Source organism: Cervus canadensis, chromosome 3 (genome assembly GCF_019320065.1).
Source record: "Cervus canadensis isolate Bull #8, Minnesota chromosome 3, ASM1932006v1, whole genome shotgun sequence".
Classification (NCBI taxonomy): domain Eukaryota; kingdom Metazoa; phylum Chordata; class Mammalia; order Artiodactyla; family Cervidae; genus Cervus; species Cervus canadensis.
In genome coordinates this window covers 30,922,319-30,935,144 of record NC_057388.1, presented here as the reverse complement: position 1 = coordinate 30,935,144, position 12,826 = coordinate 30,922,319, and the positions used below count along the sequence as shown (strand labels likewise).

The following is a 12,826-nucleotide window of genomic DNA, read 5'->3' as shown; positions in this document are numbered from 1 at the left end:
CCTATTAGACTAACAACCACGCCTACCTACTCTGAGGCAATAAAACCACGTTGTTAGGATGGTATTTAGGGTGTGGCCCAAATCACCTAAGCAGTTAAAAACATAAAAACAAGAGGCTAGATTCATAATAGCCAAAAAGTGAGAACAATCCAAGTGTTCAGTTGATCAGAAGATAAACAGAAGGTAGTATATCCATACAATGGAATGGCACTGGGCCAGGAAAAGAAATGAGATTCTGATACATGTTTCAATATGGATGGACCTCGAAAATATGATGCTAAGTTAAAGAAGTCAGTTAAAACAGACCATTCCTTGTATGATTCTATTTATAGGAAATGTCCAGAATGGGAAAATCCAGAGAGAGAGAAAGATTAGTGGTTGCCAAGAACCAGGGTGAGGGTAGAATAGAGTGAGTACTATGGGGTACAAGAGTTTGTTTTTTTTTTTGGAAAGATGAAGATATTCTGCAGTGAGATCATGCAGATGGTTGCAAAATCTTGTGAATATATTAATCCTAAAAACCAATGAACTGTGCATTTAAAAAGGGTGAACTTCATGGTATATGAATCTTTTTAAAAGATTCATCAATCTTTTTAAAAAGAGCATCCACAAAAATTCTGAAAAAGTTAATAAGTATCTGGGTAATAGCTCCACTAGATACTAAAACATAAAAAGCTACAGCAATTAAAACAATAAAATCCAGAGGATGCTATCACATGAACAATTTGATAAACAGAACCATATACAAAGTCCAGAATAGATACATTTTTAAGAATTAGTGTGTGATAAATATGCATTGTCTATCAGTAGAGAAAAGGTAGACTATGTGATTAATGGTACTGAGTCAATTGTGTAGCCACCTGGAAAAAAAAGTTTTTTTCTTCAGGCCTTATACTAATAACCAGATAAATCAATCAATTATGTTTCAATAAATATAAAACAGCCTGGTAGCTCAGATGGTATAGAATCTGCCAGCAATGGGGGAAACCCAGGTTTGATCCCTGGGTCAGGAAGATTCCCTTGAGAAGGAAATGGCAACCCACTCCAGAATTCTTGCCTGAAGAATCCCAGGGACAGAGGAGCCTGGCGGGTTACCATTAATGGGGTTGCAGAGTCAGACACAACTGAGTGACTAACACACAAGAAAGCATCAAAAGACAGAGACGAGAGCATAACTCTACTGGACAACATTTAAGACTGTTCTTTGATTTTTAGCAATGGGGCCCCAAAGGAAACCTTCACAGATCTTTACTGATATACTAAGAAGGAAGTTGCACAGCTTTGTCCATGAATGATAAGGTATATAGGAAATAATTTGATCAATCCAATTATATTTATGATACTAATAGTGATGAGTAACTGCTAACAGTGGCTGGGTTTATCATTATGATAACAATAGGTTAATGCTATGTAAACTTAAAAAAATAAAAACAAAGGAATTGGGAGTCAGACTTGTGATTAAATGACCAGTGTGCAGGAGAAACAAAGTATATATTTGTGAATTTCGAAGTTAGCAACTGTCACCCTTGACCAAAGAATTTTCGCTAGAGTAGAGGAGATGTGACACAAAAGAATATGTTCAAACCCCCCCACGATGACAAGACACTGGCAAACAAGTATCCCAGATTCAAGGAGACCAACTGTGAAGAAATCTGAAACTTCTAATGTTGGATGTGCAGGCGGGCTTCCCTGGTGGCTGTGACGGTGAAGAATCCGACTGCGATGAGGGAAACCTGGGTTCGATCCCTGGGTTGGGAAGATCCCCTGGAGGAGGGCTTGGCAGCCCACTCCAGTGTCCTTGCCTGGAGAATCCCACAGACAGAGGAGCTTGGCAGGTACAGCGCCTGGGCTCCCAAAGAGCTGGACACGACTGTGTGATTGAGCACACAGCACAGAAATGAGAGGTGGGCCCAAACAGAGGAAGGACTGATCTATGAGTCTCTTTGACTTCTGGGGAAAAAAGCATAAATGGAAACTTTTAGGGATCATTTCATTAGATCACTATTTTCATTCTTTTCCTGCCCCTCCAGTATGGAAACACTATGAGTAGAAGAGGGACACAGGTACAAAACTTTGTGATTATTGACTTTCTTTAAAAAATCAAAATATAAAGTCTGCTTTTCTATTCTTTAAGATTTTATACTGGAAAACCTATTATTTATTTTGAAGAACAGTTGCTATCTATTGAGCCAAAAGTGGATACGGTCATTAATTATTTTTTTCTAATGTAGAATGTATTACTCAATGAGCTAGGCCATGGTAATCAATTCAGTAAAAATTTATTCAGGCTTTACTATGTGCAGGCACTGGAGTAGGTATTATAGAGTAAACATGAGCCATTTATTCGTTCTGCCTCTTAGGAGAGAGAAAGAGAGAAAGCATATAAATAAACAGCTAATTACAATAACATGGTGCCAGACAAGAGATGGTGCTAAATGTAGAAAGGATCTACAAAAGGAAAATATATGCTTCCAGGCTAGGTAATCAGAGAGGAGAAACAGTAATAGTGTTATATCCTTATGCTCCTCAAGGGACAGAGAATTACAAAACTCAACTTTTCATTGTTAAAAGAAAGTTGGTTTTTAACCAGATGAAGCGGCCAACTGACGAACCAGTATCACTGGGGGAGAGTGCAGTATGAAGGACTTCCCTCTTAAAGGCATAGTTTATCATCTGAAAAATATTTCAGTTATCTTGCAATGGATGGAGTCAATTCCGTAGATTAGAAACCATCTGTAGCAACTACGGTAGATAAAAAATGGCCCCAAACTCTTTGCAACTATTCCCTTCAGAGATGGACTGTATTTTTCCACCTCCTCAAATTTGGGCAGGCCATGTGACTAGTTTTAAGCAAAAGATGTGAAGGAATCAATGCTTATTCAATGTCTGAAGCATAGACTTTAAGAGGCCTTAGAGCTTCTGTGTTTGCCAACAAAAACTGCTAAAATTGAAAGAAGTAATGTATCCAAATATGAATTAAAACTTGCACGGATACAACTTCTGCTGACAGAATCCACATCATGAACAGACTGGTCAGTCATTCTGCTTGTTTAGCACAGCCAGGGCTGCCACCCTTGAATGCACACCTCCTAGAAAGCTTTGGGGCCTGGGTCCAGGGCTGGCTGGGACTTTTCCCTAAATACCTCTTATCGCACGCAACTCTATGCTAAAAAAGCTATACTGACATGTTTTAAATTGATTGTTTAATGAATGCATGTATTTGTTTTCATGATTTCCTGGTTTAAGTCACTTCTAATTAACCAACCAAATATAAGTCCCCTATGTGTTATATTTTGGTTCCTTGAGACTTAATATACATGAAAGCAATGTAATTCAGTACACAAATTTATGAGGAATAATTATCATATTCTCTCATTAATTATTAAATTACATTATATAAAATAAGCCAAAATGTTAATGTGATAAACCATGAAGCCTGAATTAACTACAGTTTATAGCACATAAGGCAGTTGTGTTTACTTAGGATTCAAGTATAAGTTTTCCTGAGAAAATAAGGTTCATACAGCTCATCTGTATAATTTCAAGAGGACATATGTCAGATATAAAATATATAATATACATACATAAACATATATATGTATGACTGAATCATTTAGCTGAACACCTGAAATTAATGCAACATTGTAAACCAACTATATTTCAATAAAAACTGAAAAATAAAGTAGGTCAATTCAAAAAAACAGTATTTCAAGAGGCAACGTGGATAGACTGTTGAATAACTTGCACATTTTATTACTAAACTTTCTGAAGTCAAAAATGCTTATGACGTTTATGTGTGTGAAATCTATTTACATAGTGTCATCTGACTAGTCTTCATACTGTGTTGTCATGACAGATGACACCAGCACGAACCTTGAAGTGTCCCAAGGTAAGGTTCATGCTGCGAAGCTTCAGCTTAGTAAAGACGACAGTGAGAGATTTAGAAACACTGAGCCAGGCCCATGAGTTCAGCGGCCTTGAAATATGTTCCTTATTTATATGCTTAAAGAAACACACAAATCGAACTTTATTTCCGGAGAAGCACCCCTTCACTTTTATGAACAGATAAAGATGATGTACTGCTACAAAATAAGGCAAGTATTTTGAACTGCTTTTCAGATGGACCATTGGGTAAGTAATCAGAATTTTCTTTGTACACTTTACTGCAAGAACTTTTGACTAAAGTCCTAACCATGTGTAAAAAACCAAACAAAACCCCCAAAGCTAAGCAGCTCACTGCACAGGCCTGGACTGGAGGATAACTGCACCTTGGTCCAATAAAGCAAATCAGGAAATGGGCTGCCCGCCTCTCTCTGCAATGTGCCCTGACAGAAAGGAGAAATCAAGAAAGTCCCATGGCATTGACACGTACACACTGCTGTATCTAAAATGGATAACCAACCTACTGAATAGCACAGGGACCTCTGCTCAATGTCATGTGGCAGCCTGGGTGGGAGGGAGTTTGGGGGAGAGTGGATTCCTGGATTGGAAATGCTGAGGCGCTCTGCTCTGCACCTGAAACTATCACAACACTGCTAATCAACTGCACTCCAACATGAAATAAAACGCTAAAAACAAAAGCCCCACGGGCGAGCTTCATCTGCTCTTGTGTTCACGTTTTTCAGCCTAGGCTCGCAAAGCATTGGTGAGAATTTCAGTGAAGTTTCAGTGGGCTGGTCCTTCAGGGGTGGAGGATCCACCCACCTTATCCAGGGCCGCCTGAACCTCGGCTTCACTCTCCGTGTCCAGCGCTGAGGTGGCCTCGTCCAGCAGCAGGATCTTGGGGTTGCGAACCAGCGCCCGGGCGATGGCGATTCTCTGCTTCTGTCCACCGCTCAGCTGGACCCCTCTCTCTCCAACCAGGGTGTCAAATTTCTACAACAGAAAGCGTGGTAGAGCTCTTGAAATATTTCAAATAGAAGCAGCTATGGAGTCTAGGGATTCATGGAAGACAACAGGGCGTTTATGAGTCACAAATCACAATAAATCATGTCACATTCTAAAAAACTACTAACACAAACTCTGTATAAAATTTCCTGTGAGTCACTGTACCAAGCTACACTCCTTAACCCTCCAAATGGATAACTCAAGGGACTTACCTAGCAAAGTTGGACAACCTGGAACCTCAAACATTATTAGCTTAAGCTTTGAAGAAAGAACTCGGTGGCATGAGTGAAGTTCGAGGGCACTCAAATGAACAGAGGCTTTACCTGTGGTAATCTCATGATAAACTCATAGGCGTTGGCTTCCTTCACAGCTTGCTTTATTTCATCCATGGTGACATTTCCACGGCCGTAACGGATATTTTCAGCAATGGTGGTGGCAAAGAGCACTGGCTCCTGACTCACCACTCCAATTATTTCCCTCAGATACTTTACATTAAATGTCCTAATATCCTGCCCATCGATGATAATCTGAAGAAACAAGACACTTCCATTAAATCTTTTAAACCATCTGACGTTGAAAGCATTTGTCACCAAAAAAGCCTTAGCTAATGTGTGATTCACGTTGTAGAGCAGAAACCAAGACAACACTGTAAAGGAATTATCCGCCAATTTAAAAAAATAACAATAAATCCACTGGATCCATACAAACTGATGAGCTATTTATGATTTTACCACATGACATGTAAATAAAATGGTGCTAATAAAATTTTTTCTTTTCCTTTTTCTGGCCATGCCACTTGGCTTGCGGGATCCTGGTTCTCAAGCAGGGAATCAGATCCAGGCTATGCAGTCAAAGTGCTGAGTCCTAACCACTGGAGCGCCAGGGAACTCCTGCTAATAAAGTTTCTTCACTAGCACTCACATAATATTAAAGTCAGCACCAGTGATTTATATCTTTATTCTTTTAAGAGACACTTTAGTGGGATTATCAGCTATTTCTGCTTGCCGTGTTTACAAAGATCCTATATTTTGAATGCTTTAATCTTTTATTTATTTATTTAAATAAATTACCATTCAATTTATACACTGGAATCTATTATTTTAATTGGGGTGTTTTCAACATTGGTGAAACCATCTTTTAAGTAATCTTTATCAGAACTTTGCATATTATTTTTAGAATATAGCTCAATAAAATCTGTTTGCTGACAAGACAAAAAGAAAAAAATACCTTAGCTAATATTTAACTTATTTCAGTGGTTAGAAATGGGAATTGGAAATAAAGAGCAATGTGCAAGGCTAAAAATAAAGTCTATTCTCTCTTTTGATTTTATTATCTTATGTATACTGTTTTTCATGGATGGAATATTCTCCATAAATGATTATATATTGCTATGTATTTTGGCATAACTATGATTTTTGCTTACCATTATTAAATCTGAATTAAAATGGCCATTTACCTGCCTAGTCTACATATCACTTTGATGGCCTTATGATGTTTTACTCTACATAATGTGTCAATACCATAATGTACTTCTGCACTTCCCACCTGCTGAGTATTTGGCTTCGTGCAAAGAACACTGAAGGACAATCATAGTAAAAGGACAGAATGACCAGACTGAAGAGTGTATTTCATTTTCTCTTCTCCAATAATAATTGCTTAACTCATACAATGACTGTCACATGTTGGGTATTTATTATTTGCTGAATAAAGGTTGAACAAACTCTCTAAAAAGATTTTTAATAATTTACAGTGTCAGCAGGAATATATATATATTTGCTTCACTGTAATTTACTAGCTTTTATCATATTAATCTGTCTTTTCTAATTAATAAGTGTATGGTATTAGTTATATTTAATTCATATATAAGTGAAATTGAGCATTTCTTCAAACTTTTTTACAAATCCACATTTATTCTCAAAAGATATGCATGTTCATAGCCTCTGATAGATTCATATTAATTTATAAAATAGTAATATAATAGTTTTACCATATATCATAAATTTTTCATTCCAATTTCTTTCTTTCTTAAACTATAGCTTTATTGATTTTTATTGGAGAGAGATTTAACGGAAAATTGAATCAATCAACTGTACCACTGGGCATTTTTTCCATTATTTCAGCAGTAAGAAAACTTAAATCACAATTTGAACAGTGAATATCTCTGAGTTATAGAATTTCTAAAGACCTTTTTTTCCTGCTGACATGTATTTTCTTTTAAAAATGTATTACTCCAATAGTAATTTTTAAAATAAGATGTTTTCAAATGCTTATCTCAATGTAAGTACTTACTAGGTTCTTTTTTAAAAATGAAGAAAACTGTTTATACTTAAACCAACCTAGAATTTGCTTTAGGAAATGAGAAGGGACCCATGTTCCTACTTGGTGTATCAGATTTTTCAAAGAAATTTTGTTAATTTTATTAAAGAAAGTAAAGAATTCGTGTATCCTAGAATCTCTGTCCTATATTAATGCCTTTTTGTGGGTTTTTTTTGTTTTTCTGTGTAACTTGTAAACTTCTGTTTTCATAATTATAACACATTTCAATGTCAGGTAAACTCAATGTTCGCAAGTCAGTACAACTGAGGAAATTTGAATATTTGCTGTGGGCCCCTATATTACTGTTAAATTTACTGATTTTGATAATTGTTTTGTGATTAAGTAAGAGAATGTTGTCCCCTCAGAAAATACATTCTGCTTTGCTATACGCCTGAAACGAACACAATATTGTAAAACAACCTATAATCCAATAACATTAAAAAAAAAAAGAAATTATACTCTAATGTATGTAAGGGTCAAGGGGCATAATATCTTTAACTTACTTTCAAAGGTTCAGAAAAAAAAACGGTATGTATGTTTGTGTTGTGTTTTATACATACACATAAACATGTAGTAAGAAAGAAATGATAATAATGCAAGTAGGTCAAAATAAAAACAATAAATCTGGGTGAAGAGTATATGTGACTTCCTTACTTGCAACTTTTCTGTAAGTTGGAATTTATAATAAAAATTTTAAAAGATCAAAAAACTATACCATAGGCCATTACTGTTTCTCATGTCCCCAGTTTCTTAGAGACTGTTCCACTTTCTTTTTCAGATATTCCAACACTGAAGAAAACTCAACTGTCTTTGATGAATTTAATTACTGCCCTAAGATTCCTTGTGACCCTGAACACAAGCTTATTGACAATTACTAATGTGGAACATTTTAAACCAAACTCAGTAAGTCATTGAAAATAATCCTCTCAGTGGTTTGGATGACTATTTTCCAGTGACATAGTGGATTATGAAAGGCTTGCTGGAACAGAGGAGAGCACTGTCTAGCTTCTTTGAGTTTTACCATCTTGACTACTTTTGTCAAAATAGCCCAAGGGTTTGAAGGTCTTACCCAGATGCACTGCAATTCCATAGCACCCCCCGCCCTTTTTTTTAAACCAAAATTGGATTCACATGCAAATATGTTATCAAAAAAATTTTCTAAGGGCTATTTGATACCCCGCTTCCCACTTGGAAGAGCGGGGCTCTCCCCACTTACCCGCCCCACGTCAGGGTCGTACAGCCTCTGCACCAGCTGGACTACTGTGCTCTTCCCACAGCCGCTGTTCCCAACCAGGGCCGCCGTCTGCCCGCTCTCTACCCTCAGGTTGAGGCCCTTCAAGATCTTTAAGGGAAAGAGAGAAAAACAGTACACTTCACATCAAGAGCCTGAAGGAGAAGTAATCTGACTCAATTTCACATTTGGAAAAATAGTATTAAATAAGGTAATATAACCCCCAAAGGAAAAGGCACATACATATCAAAATAACAGAGACTGTGGATTCCTGAAGATGATTAAACAATCAATCTAAATTAGGAATCCCTATAAATATAACTTATAATACCTTGACATCCGGCCGAGCAGGATAAGAGAAATGAACATCTTTGAACTCCAAATTCCCTTTGATGTTGTCTGGTTTGTGTCCTCTCTCTGAAAAACTGTCAATTGTAGGATCCTAAACAAAACAAAATTCAATGGCTATTCCATCATAGCATTTTTAAGGAATATGCTTCAGCAATTCCAAAAACAGGACCCAGAAAAGCATAATTCCCTTCACGTGAGTCAGAACCCAAGTTGAAGACTATATATGTGTGTGTGTGTGTGTGTTTGTGTTTATGTATTTAAGGAAGTATTCCTTCTCTGAAAATAGGTTTTTCTTAAAAAGCACATAAGGGATATATTCTTTTCATTTCATATGATATTTCACTTTAAGTTTCTGGCATATCCTCATAAATTTTCTAAATGTACCTTCCTATGACTGCAATTACAAAATATACTATAATTGATATATCCAGGTATTTCAGCATTTAGTGAAAATTAGCTTATTTCTAAACAATAAGTGTGTGGACTGGATTGAGAAGACTGAACAATTGGTTAGGGACAAGTTAGTTTGGAATGATGTAAATTTTCAATATATGCAGAAGCTGAACAATTTTCTCATGACTTAGACTGATGAAACAGGAATTGCTTGGACTAGGCAATTACATTTCAGTTAGCTAGCTAGCATTTTCTCTGTATAAATGCAGAGACCACCTTTAATGTGTCAAAATGATTTTCTTTATTTCACTTCAGTCAAGATAACTTATGCAATACAACTGATTCAAAATTATATCATATATACAGTGATCATTTTTTTTTTTTTGAGAGAGAGGGCAACCCATAGCAAAACATACTATCAATTTTGGTCCCACCAATCACTTTTCCATCCACTCATCCAGTCTACAAAGCATAATATTCTCAGTCTGGCTACAAGATGAAAGAGCAAAGGAGAAAAACTAGGAAGACAAACATCTTTGCTTTGAACTCTAACAATGACACATTAGTTCAGAGGCACTTTCCCAAATGAGATCAGTGCTATTTGATTAAAGATAAGCATTCAGAAATATTTTTTCTTTAAAATGAAGTTTATTGGAGAGAGAACTCTTTTAAAAAAAAAAAAATCTGTTCTCCTTTATAAAAGTTCTTAGCACATTCTGCCTTTTATTCCCCAATTGGCTAACTCAAAACTTAAATTTTATTAAACCCTAACTTGAGGCAGGGACAGTAATAAGCACTCCTAACATCATTTATTCCTTACTTGAAATCCCATTTCTATTATTTATTATTATTTTGTATTGATTCTTTAATTTGGAACCAGTGTGAATGTTACAAATAGTCAAGTCTAGGCTTAACCAGAAAAAGTTTCCTCATCATTTAGAGCTGGTTTTGATTACTGATCTTGGGATCCTGTGAGTTCTCAGACTTAGAATACAATGCAAATAATTAACCTTGAAAAAGAGGTAAGTTTTCAAACTTTCACAAATATTCAAAAGAGGCATTTGGTTTTATTCATTAAGGAGCAGAGGTTCTTCATGTCACTTAATTTTTACAGGACATTTAACATAAAGCCAGATTTAATTATCCAGGCCTCAAACACATTTTCAGCATTAAAAATAATAAATGACTCACATTATCAATAATAGCAAAGATCGCATATGCTGCTCCTCTTGCATTGGCAAAAGCATCAATACAGGGAGCCGCCTGTCCAATGCTGAAGGCGCCGATCAGGATTGAGAAAAAGACCTGAGCAAAAGAGCACAAGGAAAAGTTACCTGTCCCATCCCAGTGTCCACTGTCACCTGAGACATCATGTTCGGACACAGGCTGCCCGAAGGGTCAAGATCAGGTCTGTCCCTTGAAGATTTTTTTCAGCACAAGAGCAAAATTTACAAGGTCACTACAGAATTTTGTTGCACATGTGGGTTTCTTCAACCTCAAAAATATTTTTTCATCTATCTTGTCAAACTATTGGTTGTTCTTCTCCTGGGCTTAGACAAAATCAGAAGGATTTTTCAAACCTGTTGCCTTGATTCTGAAGCCATTGCCACCAGAGGAAAACATTTTCCATCAGTATTATTCATTACTACATTATTTTCTCTAACTATGCATGGAATTACACAGAATGTTCAAGATGAAACAAGGTAGATTTTGGCCCCATATAACTTTCCTTAAAAAGTGCCATGTTTTATATATATATATATATATATATATACATACATACACACACACACATATATATATACATTTTAATAAGATTTTTAACATTAAAAAGTAACAGTTCACACATTATAAATCACATCTGTGTGCATTAGTTAATAATTCCTGAACTGGAGGAATCAACCTGCCTGACTTCAGACTATACTACAAAGCCACAGTCATCAAGACAGTATGGTACTGGCACAAAGACAGAAATATAGATCAATAGAACAGAATAGAAAGCCCAGAGATAAATCCACGAACCTATGGACACCTTATCTTTGACAAAGGAGGCAAGAATATACGATGAAAAAAAGACAACCTCTTTAACAAGTGGTGCTGGGAAAACTGGTCAACCACTTGTAAAAGAATGAAACTAGAACACTTTCTAACACCATACACAAAAATAAACTCAAAATGGATTAAAGATCTAAATGTAAGACCAGAAACTATAAAACTCCTAGAGGAGAACATAGGCAAAACACTCTCCGACATAAATCACAGCAAGATCCTCTATGACCCACCTCCCAGAATATTGGAAATAAAAGCAAAACTAAACAAATGGGACCTAATGAAACTTAAAAGCTTTTGCACTAAAAAGGAAACTATAAGTAAGGTGAAAAGACAGCCCTCAGATTGGGAGAAAATAATAGCAAATGAAGAAACAGACAAAGGATTAATCTCAAAAATATACAAGCAACTCCTGAAGCTCAACTCCAGAAAAATAAATGACCCAATCAAAAAATGGGTCAAAGAACTAAACAGACATTTCTCCAAAGAAGACATACAGATGGCTAACAAACACATGAAAAGATGCTCAACATCACTCATTATCAGAGAAATGCAAATCAAAACCACAATGAGGTACCATTACACGCCAGTCAGGATGGCTGCTATCCAAAAGTCTACAAGCAATAAATGCTGGAGAGGGTGTGGAGAGAAAAGGGAACCCTCTTACACTGTTTTGGTGGCGAATGCAAACTAGTACAGCCGCTATGGAAAAGAACAGTGTGGAGATTTCTCTAAAATACTGGGAATAGAACTGCCATATGACCCAGCAATCCCACTTCTGGGCATACACACTGAGGAAACCAGATCTGAAAGAGACACGTGCACCCCAATGTTCATCGCAGCACTGTTTATAATAGCCAGGACATGGAAGCAACCTAGATGCCCATCAGTAGACGAATGGATAAGGAAGCTGTGGTACATATACACCATGGAATATTACTCAGCCGTTAAAAAGAATTCATTTGAATCAGTTCTAATGAGATGGATAAAACTGGAGCCCATCATACAGAGTGAAGTAAACCAGAAAGATAAAGACCAATACAGTATACTAACACATATATATGGAAGTTAAAAAGATGGTAACGATAACCCTATATGCAAAACAGAAAAAGATACACAGATGTACAGAACAGAATTTTGGACTCTGTGGGAGAAGGCGAGGGTGCGATGTTTTGAGAGAACAGCATCGAAACATGTATATTATCTAGGGTGAAACAGATCATCAGCCCAGGCTGGATGCATGAGACAAGTGCTCAGGCCTGGTGCACTGGGAAGACCCAGAGGAATTGGGTAGAGAGGAAGGTGGGAGGGGGGATCGGGATGGGGAATACATGTAAATCCATGACTGATTCATGTCAATGTATGACAAAAACCACTACAATAATGTAAAGTAATTAGCCTCCAACTAATAAAAATAAATGGAAAAAAAAATAATTCCTTTACACAATTAGTCTGTACTATAGCACACAAACTTAAACACATTTCCCTTCATATTTTTTTTTTCCACTAGGAAAACAAATTGATACAGAAAAGTTAAGACTGTAGTTTCAGAAATCCAGGTTATTAGCATACATTAACTGAGAAAAACATAAATGAAGA

The 12,826-nt window shown here is 36.4% G+C and overlaps 1 protein-coding gene across 4 annotated transcripts in view; it reads right to left on the bottom strand.

The window, feature by feature from the left end:
- Nucleotides 1-12,826, bottom strand: part of LOC122438231 (phosphatidylcholine translocator ABCB4) — a 70,963-nt gene that overhangs the window by 34,647 nt on the left and 23,490 nt on the right. For all 4 annotated transcript variants that reach the window (XM_043462869.1, XM_043462868.1, XM_043462870.1 and 1 more), the window contains 5 exons: nt 10,370-10,483; nt 8,766-8,876; nt 8,420-8,545; nt 5,211-5,414; nt 4,705-4,875 (listed from right to left, as the gene is read on the bottom strand). In XM_043462869.1, the coding sequence (XP_043318804.1) occupies nt 4,705-4,875; nt 5,211-5,414; nt 8,420-8,545; nt 8,766-8,876; nt 10,370-10,483 (726 nt within the window). The remainder of the gene's footprint in view (nt 1-4,704; nt 4,876-5,210; nt 5,415-8,419; nt 8,546-8,765; nt 8,877-10,369; nt 10,484-12,826) is intronic.